Genomic DNA, 15,653 nt, shown 5'->3' on the forward strand with positions numbered 1-15,653 from the left:
ATCATTGCCGAACAAAATTGTGAAAGCCGAATTCTGGGAAGGATGAAATTTGACGAAATGGAGCAGTAAAAATGATCATAATCTCATAATATACTGATGATTAATATATGATAATATTGTAATATTTATTCTACATGTGGAGCAATGCAATGCCTCAATGTTTCTTGATTCAGTACATTGCACCCTCAATACCTTGTTTTCTTTCTTCTCTCTGTTTGTGGCTAGTTTGACCTGACTGAGTCTCAGGCATTAAAATTTGTAGCTTGTGTTTCTTAATATTCTACTGAGCAGAAGAGGTAAGGAGACCATTTCCGCTTCGGAAAGAAACTTAGCTTGATGTAGATGTAAGATATTTTCTTAATTTCTTTGAAGTTTCCTGATACCAGATTCTAGCTCTTATTTTCTTTCTTTCTGTTTGTAGTATCAGAGTTTTCAGTGTGAGGGAAGTAAAAGTGATTTGTTTTATTGTGTCATCCACGCAAGAAAATTGTCTAGTCATCACATGCCATTGACATCCTTATCATGCTCGCCCAGACATTCCTGTTTTATACTTCTGTAGGATCATAATCATATATGTTTTCTTGCCTTTTATGCAAGAAGTAGATCTAATTAAATTTATATGCGGCATGCCATTAACACTCATAGTTTCATGTCATGTTTGTGCTTTATGTCTCTCCAGGATCAGCGAAAGACTCCTCAAAACATGTTCCGACCACTTGTATCAAGTGTTCCTTCATCCACCTTTTATGTTGGAAAAGCAAATAATACATATCGGCCTATGTTCTCTAGAAATTCTTCGTTCACAACGAGCACCAATGCAAGCACTGATCGAGGTGCCATTATTGCACCTGATATGGAGGGTGGTGAACATGATCAGTGGGAAAGAACACATGATCCTGATACCCAAGAAGAAGTGTTTATCTTTGATAAGGTGGATGAAACAATTGAAGATACTGGTCAAGAGTCGCATGCAGGAAATCCTCTTAGCATTTCTAGAAGCTCTGATACGTATATTTCTAACAGAAATGATGCACCTGAATTTGAAGGTTCTGGGGTTAACTTCCGTGGTGTAACTTGCACAACTGTTGTTGAATCTACCTCTGGTGATTCATATATAAATGATGTTCGTGAAAATATGGAAATTTGCTCTCAATGTGGAACACGGTTCCCTGTTTTGGGAGTCGACGGGAATGTAAAGCTTTGCCAAGATTGCACGGAGGTAGATGGGCTCTTAGCTGAAGGAGAACCTTCATTACATCCAATGCTGGCTCAGACAGTTGAATCCGAAGTGACCACTGGAATGGGTGTAACGGCAAAAGAAATGCAGCTTACTGTTGGTGTTCATCAATTGCCTGAAAGGAGCAATGGCAAAGTTATCCTAGGTCATCATGAAAACAAAACTGAAGAAGGGCTTAGTTGCCTGGATAAAAGTTGTCCTGTTCAATCGATGGTGGATCAATCAGAATCACACCCTTTTAACCAGCAACTAGAGAGAAAGCTAGATGGATGTTCTACCCACTCTGATAATGGAAATAAATTTGAACAGACAGAACCCACTTTATATCCTAGTCATAGGATCAACAATGCTGAGGGCACAGGAATATCTGCACTTCTATTGCAGCAATCGAGTGGTAGCAAGTGGCCTGTTGTGCAATCCAGGGCTTTTTCCGTGACAAATATACTTTATGGTGATTCTTCTTTTGCAAGGGATGATACAAGTGTATTGAGAAAGAGCATTGGGCAAGATAGTTTTTCTCCTTCTTCATCGGTGGATCTGGGATCATCCAGACAAATAGAGGCTCACATTCGATGTCAAATTAGCTGCAGGAAAAGCGAAATGGAGAGTGTGAGAAGTGATACAGATGCAAAATCTCAGTGCAGTGGATCATATTCTGATCTTGCAATTAATGCCTATGAATCATCAGTTCCTACCGAAAATGAAATTGAATGGAACTTTAATAGTCCTCTGAAGGGGATAGAAAATGATCCTTTGCAAAAATCAGGTTTACTTACTGCAGAGCTTGATGGTTCTTCAGACCGAACAAATATGAGTGCTGCAAATCTCTCATCTTGCAGGGCAGATTTTGGTGATAGTGATGCTCATATTAGTGCTGACTGTTTTGTTGGAAAAGACACGTATGATGCTCAGTTGTTGAGTCACATGGAAAGACATTATTCTGAAACTTTAGAAGTAGATAATCTAAAAGATGAAGACTGCCTTTCAAGGATAAATGCTGATGAAGGTCCCGGGAGAGAGAACAAAAGGAGTTCTCTAGATGTAGAAGTATCCAACAGCATTCCAGATTCTTTAATGATTTTGGAACAAAGTTTGCTGAATGATCCTTCTTGTCAAAGTGATGTGTCTGATGCTGTCACAAATAGCTCCTCACTTGTTATTTTAGAATCAAGAAATAATCATGATAGTTTTCAAGATCTGCAAATTGAGTGTGAACCTGCCAATAATCCAAGCGAAGTGGAGGTATTTCATGAACATTCTGCTTCCACAATATCTGAGAAAGGTGTGCTTGTTTCTGTTTTGGAATCTGATCTCGATGATTGTGCTCATGGTACCCAAGGTATGAAGTTTGTATCTTAAATTTTTAGCACTGTCTTCTCTTCTATTGACTAATATGTTTATTTACATTTTCTACCTTTGCTTGTTCTGTTATTCAAATGGTTCTCGCGTTAAATATGCTAATTTTTCAACTCTTATGCTGGTAATTATTGTTATGGTCTGTGCTTGAAAAACAACATGGCATGCTGTGGTTGAAACAATGTTGATGGTTGCTTTTACAAAATGACTTTACAGGTATAAATTTAGCTCTAACTTCAGATTTATGGATAATGTATTGGTGTTTCCCATTTTAAGTAATGCTATAGTGGAATCCACATGGAGCAGATATATAACTTTTTGATAATCCGTAGTGGCATGACCTCAATGCTCAATTTAGTATGATGACCTCAATGCTCAATTTAGTATGATGTGACCTTTCTGTGCAGAAAATGTTATTTATGTTAGTATGACATCATTATACATATTTGCAGTGTAGAGAAGCTAGAGTGCAGTGTAGAGAAGCTAGAGAAGGCAAAGTTCTTATCCATTTAACCCTAACCTGTCTTAAATAGAGATTAAGAGGATATTACAAAATAGGTATGAAATAAAATCATATCTCATCACATCTCACAATATGTCAATAATATCTCATAATATCTTCTAAATCTAAATATCAATAATATTTAACACCCCCCTCAAGCTGGAGCATATATTACTATATATGTCCAACTTGTTACAAATCGAAATAAAACAGCTGGTTGCAAGAGCTTTGACGATGACATTTTTGTCCGAAATACTTGTAGGTATCAACAATCAGAAAAGTATAGTAACAGTTAGTAGAAACCCTAGGCGGGTTAGCCAATAGAGAGTAATCCTAGGCGGATCAGCCAATAGAAAGTAATCCTAGACGGGTCAGCTAGTAGGAGATAGTCCTAGACGGGTTAGCCGGTAGAAAGAAATTGTAGGCGGGTCAGCCAGTAAAAAGAAACCCTAGACGAGTCAGTTAGAGAAGCAACGTCGAAATTAACTACGTGCTTTTGCATCCAACCATCGGGAGATGGTGAAGAGCGAAACAGTTCACGATGACACTATACGTGTCTTACTGTTCATCGATGAACAGTTCCGTGCTGAATAGTGCTTTTTCCTTTTTGGGGTTAGGTTTTTTTCCAGAGTAGAGCCTTTTTATTGAGGTTCAATAAAGATTTAGTAAACAAATGATGTAGAAATCAAAGATGTTATTGAAACCACAGAAGATGTTGCCGTAGCTGTCAAGGGGAGCCTAAAAGCCACGCAAAACCCCCTCGACAACCTCGAGGTCTAGAAAGATGGAAAAAATTGCTAGGATCGAGTAGGTTCTGATACTATCTATAGAATGAGAGAAGACAAATTCTTATCCATCTAACCCTAATCTCTCTTAAATTGAAATTAGGAGGATAGTGCAAAATAGGTATGAGTTAAAATCATATCCAATCACATCTCACCATATCTCATAATATCTACTAAATCTAAATACTAATAATATCTAACATGCAATGTCATTAAAAAATGAACAGAGTATCTTCCGGAGTAACTACTTTATGATGTTGGGACTGCCCACATAAAAAGGAAAGAAATAAACAGAATTAAAATATTAATTTCAAAGTTGTTTTAGTCCACATTCCACAGTTGAAAGCAAAGTCAGTCATGAGCTACTGCCTTTGTCACGCCCCGAGCCTGCGGGCCCTTTGGCGCGTGCGAGCCATGGGGCCCACCGAGTGTAACGTGCTATTTGGCTCAAACCACTGCCAAAATGACTAGTCGATGTTACACTTGAGTTTTTGGCTTCACTATATAAACCTTTAAATATCTTATTCTCTCACCGATGTGGGACTATAACTTTGGATCAGTGGGATGTCACATTTACCCTACCTTACAAAGGCGACGTCCTCATCGCGACATGATAATTAGCACATCCCAGGCTATCAGGCGATGTGGACTCTAGAGGTACATCCTACGGGCTCTAGAGGTGTCTCCCACCACACAGTGTAGCACTTAGTCCCGTATAGCACTTAGTTTCACATTTCCGACTGACAACTTCTCTAATACCATTTTGTCACGTCCCGGGTCTGCGGGTCCGTTGGCGCGTGCTAACCGTGGGACCCACAGAGTGTAACGTGCTATTTGGCTCAAACCACTGTTAAAATCGACTAGCCGATGTTACACTTGAGTTTTTAGCTTCACTATATAAAGCTTTAATTATCTTATTCCCTCACTGATGTGGGACTATAACTTTGGGTCGGTGGGATGTCACAGCCTTACTCCCCAAATCTTTCTTATCAGCGAACATCTGCATAGTGAAGAGTTTATTTCCTCAAATAAAAGAGGAAAGTGCTCGTTACAATGTGCGAGCTATGAGAGAATGAATGTTCACCACGGATAAACATTCAGTTACAGAACTATATTTAAGACCCTAAAGTCTAAGTTACTGTATTTTACTAAGTTATTACCTCTTACTCAACCACTTATTAGTTTTTTAGTAAATAAAATCCATTTGAAGTTCAAGGCTTTATAGGGATTAGTTAAGAGCGTTTAGCAACCTCAAAAGGATTCATCTGAATTTCTCATAAATTGCAATGTGCTAAATAATAAAGGGGAGTTTGGTAGCTTGTATCTAGAATGGTTGCAACTCTAGTTGCATGCAACTGGGTCAAATTTTTTCAGTTACAAGCGTTTGTTTTGTGAACTCATAGTTGCAAAACAACATTTAGTTGCAACATATGACATATGTCAAAAATGATCGCAACTGCAAGTAACAGTTGCAACTTAATTGCAACAGACCCAAATTTATTGAAAATCAAAATCATTACATAATATTTAAAAAAGAAATTCATTAAAGATTTAAAATAATGTTTTTAAAATATTGTTATAATAATTTCTTCAAAGAAGTTTATAAAAAAGTTATTTAAAAATATTTATCCTAAAAAATGTTTTTTCTGAAAGTAGTATCTTAAAAATATTTTTATAAGATAATTTTTTTAAAATAATAATGTTTTAAAATATAATTATTTGAAAACATATTATTATTCTAGAAAAATAAAAATGTTATTCTTTTGAAAACTTTTATTTTTGATAACATGTTATTTTTTCATAAAATAATATTTTTCAAAAAGTATTATTTTTTAAGAAACATTTTTTTGAAAAATATATTATTTTCTAAAATAATATAATTTTCTTAAAAATAATATATTTTTAAAGTAGTATATTGTTTTAAAGTAATATATTATTTTTAAAATAGTATACTATTTTTTAAAATTATATGTTTTCCTAAAATATATTATTTTTTAAAGTATATTATTTTTAAGAAAAATATTATCTCTAAGAAAAACATTTCTTAAAAAAACTTTTTTGAAGAAATATTATTTTTTTGGAAATATTCTTGAAAAAACTAATTTTAAAAAGTATATGAAAAAATAAATTGAAAAGGTATTATGTTTCTAAAAAATAATATTTTCCTTGAATACAATTGTACTTTTTAAAATATTATTTTTAAAAAATTTCAATAATATGTTTTCAAAAAAACTTTATTTTTAAAATAATTTGTGGGAAAGATCTATTTTTTCATGAAATTCATTTACAAAACTATAGTTTTACCAAAAAATTACTTTACAAAATTATTTTATTTTAAAAATATTTAAAAATAATTTCTTTCATAAAATGTTATTTTAAAATATTTATTAAAAAGTGTGAAAAGAATTAATAACTTTAATAATTTATTAATGGTAAAAAAAATAAGTTGCATGTGTAAAGCTACAAACAAAATCAAACAGCTGCAACTGCAAGTTGCAAAATTTAAATTTTGAACCGAACAATTGCAATTGTAATTGCATGTAGGAAGAGTTCTAACGTCTCAGTTGCATGCAAGTAACACTTGCATTGCAGCTATAGTTGCATGCAACCAAACGCCCCCTAAATGAGACAGCCCTAAAATTCCTCTAAATTGTGGACCAGAAAAGAAGCCCTCTCAGTACATAGGCCATGAAGTAGGAGATTAGAATGTAAAACTTCACTGTTCTTGCGGACTTGATTATGCCTTTGTGTCAAACTCTTCCAGTGAAGAGAAACACTCAATTTTAAGTCTAAACATCTAAAGAGAATTCATCATCTCATCTTAAAATTGAGGTTTAGAATAATGTTTGAAATTGATATATGTTGGAAGTTCCAACCCGACATTTTCTTGTTAACACCATTGTCAGTCTTCTTTTCCAAAATGAACTGGGTTTTTGTTTGTTTTTGTTTCAGTAGGGTAGAAGGGGACACCATTTTGCAGTGGAGAAGAACTCAACTGTAACTATTAATAAATTATTAAAGTTATTAATTCTTTTCACACTTTTTAATATTTATTTTTTAAAAAATAATGGTTTTTATTATTAAGTAAATTGACTTTTAAATTTTTTTTAAAATTTTCGTAAGAGAATATTTTTAAAATAATATTTTATTAAAGGAATTATATTTAAAAAAATAAAATATTTTTTAAAATTAAATAATTTTTAAAAATAAATTTTTGGTAAAAATATAGTTTTGTAAATGAATTTCTTTAAAAAATAAATCTTTTCCATAATTTTTTTAGAAATAAAGTATTTTTTTGAAAAAATATTATTGAAAATTTTTAAAAAATAATATTTGACCATGGGTTGCAACAAAATAAATGCTTGTAACTAGACAAATTTGATCCAGTTGCATGCTACTGGTGTTGCAACTACTCCAGTGACAAGCTACCAAACTCCCCCTAAATGAAGTGATAGCTCACTATCTGTTTGCAATGAAATTCCAGACCCAATTGTTTCACACCTCTGATGTGGTTGTCTTTGATGGTTTCACTCTAAGTATCCTTTCTTCTAATTGTTCTTACTTTCTTGTAATTGGTCAATTTCTTTGCATTCTTCTTGCGTCGGGCTTATTCTCGTTGAGACCTTAGAATTTCAAGAGCGCTTGAAATGGAAAATTCTGAACTCTGTTTCCACTCTCTTCCACATGGAAATATCATTGTGTTGTGAATGCATCAAATTTCAAAGAATTCTTTTAATGACCAAGACATACTCTGCGCAAAATTTCTTTTTGTCCTTTTCTTTCTTTATTTTTACTCATAAATTTTAAACTTTATGGTGTCAGATTACTGAAAACTCCTCTGTAACATCATGTCATCACATGAAACTTGTTTGATCCAAACTCCATTACAACTTGTTGCAAATTAGTGGTGCTCATAAGCCTTTGATTAGGTTAAAGCCAGTAGTCCTGATATTGGCATCCCTAATAGCTTTAATATGAGAAATTTCCTGACTTGATCATGAATGCAATTGCTTCATGTAAATTTCATTTTAACTTAATTCAGGCTGCAAAATTAAGTGAGCTATTAATCTAACTTACATTACATTCTTATTTTCATGACTGGTGAAGAATAAATATTTTGCTTTGAGTTTTCAATAAAAGTATAAAACTAAAATTAAAGATTATATTTGTTGTCTAATTTGAACATGCTTATTTGGCAGAAGAGTCAACTGTGATAGTCGAAGGTCCAAGAGGACACACATTGAGAAGCTTGACACTTGCAGAAGCAACTGACACCATACTTTTCTGCAGTTCGATAATTCATGACATTGCCTACAAAGCTGCAACCATTGGAATGGAGAAGGAGGCTGTGGTGCCTTTAGAGCCTTTGAGGCCAACAGTCGCACTATTAGGAAACTCTGTTGACCAAAAGGACTCAAGAAAGTCTCCCACTAAAAATACACCAAAATCCCAAAAATTCAAAAGAAAGAAGCTAGAAACTCCGACCAAGTCACCGCTGAAAGAGTCAGGAAACAATGTGATTATCCAGGAATCATCGAAACTACCTGCAAATGCTGAAAATATCTCGAACAACGCTCCTGATAGTATAAAGCCCCCGAAATTGGAATCCAAGTGCAATTGCACTGTGATGTAGATAAAGGCTTTCCACAATGCATTTGACATATTTATCATCTGACAAATTCTCCTTTGTACTTAGCATATATACGTATCCATCTGATTTATTTGTAAGAAAATATCACTTGCTGGTATGGTGATTGTAAAATTGTAGTCCCCTGGGAGGTTGCAGAGGCCCCCCCTTTTCTTTTTCTGTTTCTTTTTCGAAATCCTTTTTTGTGTCTGGCTTTGTAATGCTGCTGCTGTATTATTTTGTTTGGAGAGAATGGTTGCAGTTTGAGCTATTCTTTTGTAAATCCTTTTCAGTAATCAATTATGTATGGCTTTTCAATAGTCTTATGCGTCTGAGATGTGTTATGTTTGCGTTGGAAATGTTTGGAGCTTGATTCTCTTTATCTGTTAGTTTTTGAATAATCACGATGCAAGTCCTGATGACGTACTCTTTTTGGTGGTAATTCATGCTTGTTTGTTCTGGAAGCTGTCTTTTAGAGTCTCTACGTGCTGGAAACTGGAAGATTTCAGTAGCAGCAACTTTTATTTATAACTAGCAATTGGTACTTGAGATGTTATGATAACTGTTTTATTGATTAAAAAAAATTTAGTTGTATGAAGCGGATCTTAATAACCCTTTTCTCCTCTTCATTTGCTGTGATACCAAATTAGTTGTATGAACCAATATTTTGAAAAGAATCATAATATTGGTTTTTCATTTGTGTTGAAAAGTAAATTCAGAACAAACAATTAAGTGCACCGAAGAGATAACAATGAAATTTGAAATTCCTTTTAGAAAAAGGAAATTTCAGTATTATGAGTTTATTAGCTAATTTGTACATTCTTTTGCCCATCCAATCATTCACATAAGATTTTCATGAATTGCCATTTTCTCGGAGTCTGCCCCCATAAACTTTTCTTTTCTTTCTTCTCTTGTAGAGGGAAGTCTGGAGTGTGAAAATTGTCTCTTGATCCTATCCACTACAAGCAAGAACGCAGATAAACTAAGTTCCTTTGGTCAGATGATTGAAGCTCAAAAGATCCAATTTCTTTATTGTAGAAAACGAAAATGCTATTTTTTTTACCCTTTCTTTATTGTTTATAAAGGAGTCCTCAGAGGATGAATAAGTTACTAACAAGTTGGCTGGTTTTCAAAGAATAATCCCTTTTTATGATCCTGAAACATCCCAAGCTAGCACATTCCTCTCTTTCAACAAATTAAAAAAAAAGTAATGTTTTACTCCTAACCATCCAACAGAAGAAACAAAAAAACAACCGTTAACTTCCTCCCTATGTATAGCATCCTTCTAAAATCATTGGCCTCTATTTAAGTCTCTGAACAAATCCAAATCTCTTTCTTTCTGCAGAAAAAATAAAAAAGAAATTAAAAAAAAATAAATAGAAAAGAAGAAGGAGAATCAGGAAATATGAGGATGATGGGCGAGTCGGGGTCTCCTTCAATAAATTCTACCCCCTCTTCATCATCATCAAGCTCAATTTTCTATTTCTCGATATTTCACAATTACCCTCTCATCACTGCTGTTTTCGCCTTTGCCCTCGCCCAATCCATCAAGTTCTTCACCACTTGGTACATTTTCTTTTCTTTTCTTCTCTTTTCTTTTTATCCCCCTCCTCTTAAGATTTTTTAAGGTCTGCTGATATTGTTATTTTGTTTCGAACGTGGTTTACAATGTTTGATCAATAAATGATCTTGAAATATAGATATTTAGGATTCTTGTGTGGTTATATATTGTAGATGAATTTGCTTCGACGTAGGATTTCAAAGCAAAACTTAAGGATTTAAATGGTTTGAAATGATGAATCAGTTTCACTACTTTTTGGGGGGATTTTTGTAGAAACCACCTTTGAAACAGGGTGAAAGGTCACCTTTGAAGTTCAATTAATAAAGAAACTACCTTTAAAGTGGATTTGATAGCAATCAACCACCTTGACTTCAAGTGTTGAATATATCTGGCTGAGAAGAAAAAGAAGAACTGAAGGAAGGGAGGAAAGATGAAAACAAAAGTTTGTAATGTGAAAATAAAATATTTAAAGGATTTCAATAGGTGCCACTCTTATATCTACATAGAAATATAACGTGCACAGTCTGCAGATATGTGCATCTTTTCATGCATGAAAGAAAAGGAGGCATAAACAGCAAATGAACGAAAAAGTTCATCTGGGGATGAATTTTAGAAAAATCGTCCCAAAACAAGACGTCAGCTTCATAGTATTAATTCATAGTATTATTAGCTAGTTCTTTTAAGGGTTATAATTTGACCAAGAAATGCAGGTACAAGGAGAGACGATGGGATATAATGCAATTTATTGCTTCCGGAGGGATGCCTTCTTCTCATTCATCGACAGTTACAGCTCTGGCAGTAGCTATCGGTTGTCAACAGGGATTTGATGGTTCTGTATTTGCCGTCGCAATGATAGTAGCATGCGTGGTAAGCACAAATTTGGTTGGTTTTCTCTCAAATATTCATGAACTTGAAGAATTCTTGATAAGGTGAAATTTTGGCTTATCATTTTTCACAAATATGATGCCAATCAATAATCGTGCTAATTCCATATAAATTTAGACATAAGACCGTGTGCTTCCTATATCTATTTAGAAACTAGATTGAATTAGTGTCATTTTCAGAATAACTTGTATCCTTCACTAGAAATTATTAGATCGATTTTGTTTATATCAGTTTGTCAGATTCAAACTCATGCTAACAAATTTTGCATGATTAGTTTTAATTTGTAAAAGAAGAGCCTATTCTCTCAAATTTCATATTTAGAGTGAACTAATTTTTCCGTGTTTTCATTTTTCACATGCCAGGTAATGTATGATTCTTTTGGGGTTCGTTTGCATGCTGGAAAGCAGGCAGCGGTATGTTTTAACATCATGAGAGTGAAATGTTAGCTTCTGGATAATGCTTTGGAGTTATAACTCAAATTGATTTCATAATGACACTGGATTTTGAAAACATCTTAGAAATATATAGAGTAATGACTTTCGATCTTAAGTATGCGAAGTATAAGCACTTGTAAAGTCAAAACATAAAAGAGCTCTTACACATGCTCCTTCTCTGTTTTCTGTGCTAAGATGAAAATTGATATCTGAAAAGTTATAGAAATGGAAATTCTCAAAATCAGTGAATCGGGTTGGATTGTAAAGGAAAATTGATTTTCTTATTTATTGTCTATATCTGTGATATATAAGTACTAATCTGTTTTCGTTATCTCAATGCTGATTGACTTCAGGTACTAAATCAAATTGTATATGAACTACCAGCAGAACATCCTCTTGCAGAAACAGGACCTCTACGTGAACTTCTCGGCCATACTCCATTACAGGTTTATCAATATATCATTTGTTTTATATAAGTCTAATATTGCAATAAGTTGAATAGGAAATTGAATTTTTTTTAAGGTTTTGCATGGTTCTTTAGGCCTAGATCTTCTATTAATGTATATTTAGTATGTGTATATGCATGTCATCTATTATCCATTACTTGACAAAGCACTTTCCTTGTTAACATTGTTTACATCATATTACACATGTTGAAATCCAGTTTATTAAACAAAGTAACTGCAGAAAATATATAATAAACCTCAGACAAGTATTTTTTTTAATAACAAAAATTACACACAATTGGTATCTTGTTCATAAACTACGCTGATGAGTTGTAACAAATGTAGTTTGCACCCCACAATGATACATGTAAATTAATAACAGCTTCTTATTGTCAAGCAAATGTTAAAACATTGTGCACTCTCTCTCTCTCTCTCTCTCTCTCTCTTTTCTCTCTTTACATGACCTGATTTCATGACTGCTAACTAAATTGGATTAGAGAGATTTTGATTATTCACAAATTCAATCATAATCCAACGATAGAAAGTTAATTGATGTGAATTGCTCTCATTCATTTGCCTTGTATCAAGAATTCGAAAATATTATGGATATTTTATATTTATACCCCAAAAAAATTATATTTTTGTTTACTGTTATGTGGATGGAGTGTTTATGTTTTCTCGATATCTTTCAGGTTGTTGCTGGTTCAATTCTTGGTATAGTTATAGCTGTTTTCGGATACTTGATACACACTGGTTTGAATTAATCTTCATTCTTTGCTTGGCAAGGATACTTGATACACTCAGACTGCCGGTATTTCGGAGTAGGAAAAAACCTAGCTTCACCTTGAACTACACTGTGATTTTTGTGATTAATACCGATTGTATATGTTTTTGACCCTGTAATTGGGCAGGTTAGAGGATACGCCGTTTCGATGATAAAATTTTTCAGTGGCCAAGTTTTAGTTGAGTATATGTATCAGTCAATTTTACTAATGTAAATAACAATTCTTTACATGCCTTATGGCAAATAATGCTAATGCATTGTTCATATTCTTAGCAAGTGAAGAGTTTAATGGATGATAACATTTACCATTTGTTGGTAATACGTGCTTTTTTTTTTAAACTGCTTCAACAATGTGAAAACCACTCAGAAATCACCTATTGGATAATAAAAATAAAATTACATCTCTTCAGCAAATTCTCTTACATGTTCTGAATGAGAGTGAAAGAAAGCACCATGCAAATTGTCTAATTAGAATTACTCTTGATTGGGTTTTAAGGCTAACGGATCCGCGCTTGAATTTTTTTAACTCTTTTAAGAGTTTCAAAAAAAAAGAAAATCACTCAGGGCGTCTATCCGTACTTGGTAACTAACAAGAGGGATAGATAACAAAGGTTTTAAGTTCAATATAAATAGGGGTTTTTCGAAATTAGTTCCCCAAATCTTCATATTTTGAAATTAGTACGTCAAATCTTTAAGCATTTTGAAATTAATCCCCCAAATCTTCATACTTTTAAGTTAGTCCCCCAAATCTTACAAAGTGGTGCTAACTAGTGGGGTTAATTTCAAAACATTCAAAAGATTTTTAAGATCGATTTCAAAAATATGAAAAGAGTGGGGAAACAAATTCAAAATACTTAAAGATTTGCGGGATTGATTGCAAAATATTGAAGATTTGGGGGATTTATATACATCGAGAAAACCCATACAAATATGACCTTTATTTAAAAATTATACGGTGTCTCTGAATTTAAATCCACATAAGGTTTTTTTTTCCAGGATTAACCCCAATACTTATTAAGATTCGCGCTAAGGTGACAGTTTGATCCATCCATTTCAATTTCTATCAAGTTGACTACTTGGATGCCACAAAAAAAAAGTAGAAACAGGATATTGACAATTATATGTACTCCAATATATAGAAACATAATATGAGGAAATTTCCCTTTGCAGTATATATGTGCTCGTAGTATTTGAATACAGTAATGTGCAACCAATGATTTGGCTCTGAAAACTTGGCTAGTGTCCAAAGATGGAAGCAATGCTTTGCTCCCCATTGTTCTTGCAGCGAGGGCTCAAGATTGTGATAGTTGTAGGGGAGAGAGAAAACACCGACACTGTTCCCTACAGAGATCAAACGTCAATTGCTTACAGCTATAAATCAATCAGTGTTCTGTTGCGTTTTGTTATTGGATGCAGGAGAGCTGTTCTTGTCTTCAATGTTGTATTCTTGCAGCAGCAAGCCAGGAGTAAATCAAGAGGAAACTTAAGCTGGTTTTTTAACTACTATATATTAACCTTTTGAAAATTAAGGTGGAGATTCAATGTAATAATCTTTTTTTTCCCCTTATTATTAACTTCAGGTTATTTAATGTATTGCCTTACACGTGAGCAAATGCAAGAATTGCGGGAAGAAACTTATTTTAGGGGTTGTTTTGTTTGCTTTAAGTGTGTCTAGTAACATCTCCAACAGCTTCCTCATTTCCCACTTTTGGAGAATATAGTTAGATTTTTGGTCCAACAGATTCCCCATCTCATTCCCCAAAATAGGGATGGAGGAGAAAAAATGGGGAAGCTTCCCCAAATCTGCAGCATTCTCCAAATTTTTGGAGAAAAAAAAGAGATTCTTCAAAATGAGGAAGCTGTTGGAGTTGGTGTAAAAATAATTTGGAGAATATGAGTATTGCTTCTCTATTTTGGAGAAAATTTTAGAGAAGCTGTTGGAGATGCCCTAACTGGTGCACAGATCCTTTGCTATTTTAATACACATAATCACATGTGAATGACTAAATGTTTCCTCACTTTTAGCCTTAATTACACATATGAAAAGTCTCTGTCAATATACCACAACTCCAAAGTTCGTGAATTACCAAAACTCTGAGGTTTCAATGGGAGTTGAGAAGCATGTTGATAAGAAGTCAAAGGACTTGTCACTATGATCAAAATTATGGATATTACAATGAGAATTGAGGGAAGTAGTTATATAATTCAACAAATATCATCCAATGTTTTGCATCCTGGATAGAATAGTTTCAATAGGGTCTTGAACAAAAATCATCCATTGTTGGGCGTCCTAGATCAAATAGTTTCAATAGGGTCTCATGCATCATGTGATCCTGCCCATTTTCTTCCATCAATTTATGTACTCTCTTTCTCCAACAAGATTTAAAAAAAAAAAAAAGCAAAGAAAGAATAGATAAAATATAGCTCTCTCATTGAGAGAGTGACTCTTCCTAGCATTTGCTCGTGTACTCTGCGCACACTAATAATGGGGACCAGGGCCAGTACTCAACCAGTACAATATTTTTTACTGCTCCAATGCAATCCTACGCCCAAAGTCCCACTCCACAACTTGCTTCATTTTACGTAGGAAGCTGAAAAGTTTACCATTTTCGATGTGGGATCATTCTCATCTTTTCACCGCTCATTTTGGATCTCTCTCTCTCTCTCTCTCTCTCTCTCTCTCTCTTCTTCTCTTCTCTTGCACTTCTTTGACTTCTTGCTCCTTTTTACCTCCATCTCTCTCTCTGTCACTCACCACTTGAGATCTCGCAAGGACTAAGCAATGCCCAGCTGAGCTTGTGACTTTATTCTGCGATGCCCATGTGTTGAAAAGCCTGTCGTAGGATATTATAGAAATTATATTTCTTTGTTTGTTGGTCACTGTTGGCACCAAAGGGGATCTCACGGTGTTTCTCTTTGTTTTGGGCTGAAGGAGACTGAAGTCGTCTGAGGTTTAGTCCCACATTTGGGTAAAGCTGAGTTCATGGGTTTCTTGAGATTTGTGTAACATTTGACTTGTAACCTGTAGGAAGAAGC

The 15,653-nt window shown here is 34.0% G+C and overlaps 3 protein-coding genes across 5 annotated transcripts in view; all 3 read left to right on the plus strand.

Annotated features, from left to right (window-relative positions):
- Positions 1-8,827, plus strand: part of LOC109830528 — an 11,822-nt gene extending 2,995 nt beyond the window's left edge. Inside the window, exons 6-7 of one of the 2 annotated variants that reach the window (XM_020397803.1) lie at positions 680-2,576; positions 8,080-8,827. In XM_020397803.1, coding sequence (XP_020253392.1) covers positions 680-2,576; positions 8,080-8,513 — 2,331 coding nt within the window. In that variant the 3' untranslated portion in view covers positions 8,514-8,827. The remainder of the gene's footprint in view (positions 1-679; positions 2,577-8,079) is intronic. The other variant, XM_020397804.1, reaches the window with a different exon arrangement.
- LOC109829456 (uncharacterized membrane protein YuiD-like) lies at positions 9,858-12,881 on the plus strand. The gene is made up of 5 exons (XM_020396572.1): positions 9,858-10,073; positions 10,779-10,935; positions 11,316-11,366; positions 11,741-11,833; positions 12,526-12,881. The coding sequence occupies exons 1-5, from the start codon at positions 9,913-9,915 to the stop codon at positions 12,595-12,597; spliced, it is 534 nt and encodes a 177-aa protein (XP_020252161.1). The 5' UTR covers positions 9,858-9,912; the 3' UTR covers positions 12,598-12,881.
- The window catches only part of LOC109830529 (remorin-like), a 3,045-nt gene continuing 2,612 nt past the window's right edge, over positions 15,221-15,653 (plus strand). The window contains exon 1 of one of the 2 annotated variants that reach the window (XM_020397805.1): positions 15,221-15,586. The gene's annotated coding sequence lies outside the window, so the exon portion shown is untranslated. The remainder of the gene's footprint in view (positions 15,587-15,653) is intronic. The other variant, XM_020397808.1, reaches the window with a different exon arrangement.

This window comes from Asparagus officinalis, chromosome 2 (genome assembly GCF_001876935.1).
Source record: "Asparagus officinalis chromosome 2, Aspof.V1, whole genome shotgun sequence".
Classification (NCBI taxonomy): domain Eukaryota; kingdom Viridiplantae; phylum Streptophyta; class Magnoliopsida; order Asparagales; family Asparagaceae; genus Asparagus; species Asparagus officinalis.

What these genes read in the sequence shown, in the direction of transcription:
- LOC109829456 (XM_020396572.1), top strand. Translation starts at nt 9,913, where the DNA reads ATGAGGATGATGGGCGAGTCGGGGTCTCCTTCAATAAATTCTACCCCC. An exon ending in ATCAAGTTCTTCACCACTTG is followed by an intron (nt 10,074 to 10,778) that starts GTACATTTTCTT and finishes CAAGAAATGCAG; the next exon opens with GTACAAGGAGAGACGATGGG. An exon ending in ATGCTGGAAAGCAGGCAGCG is followed by an intron (nt 11,367 to 11,740) that starts GTATGTTTTAAC and finishes GATTGACTTCAG; the next exon opens with GTACTAAATCAAATTGTATA.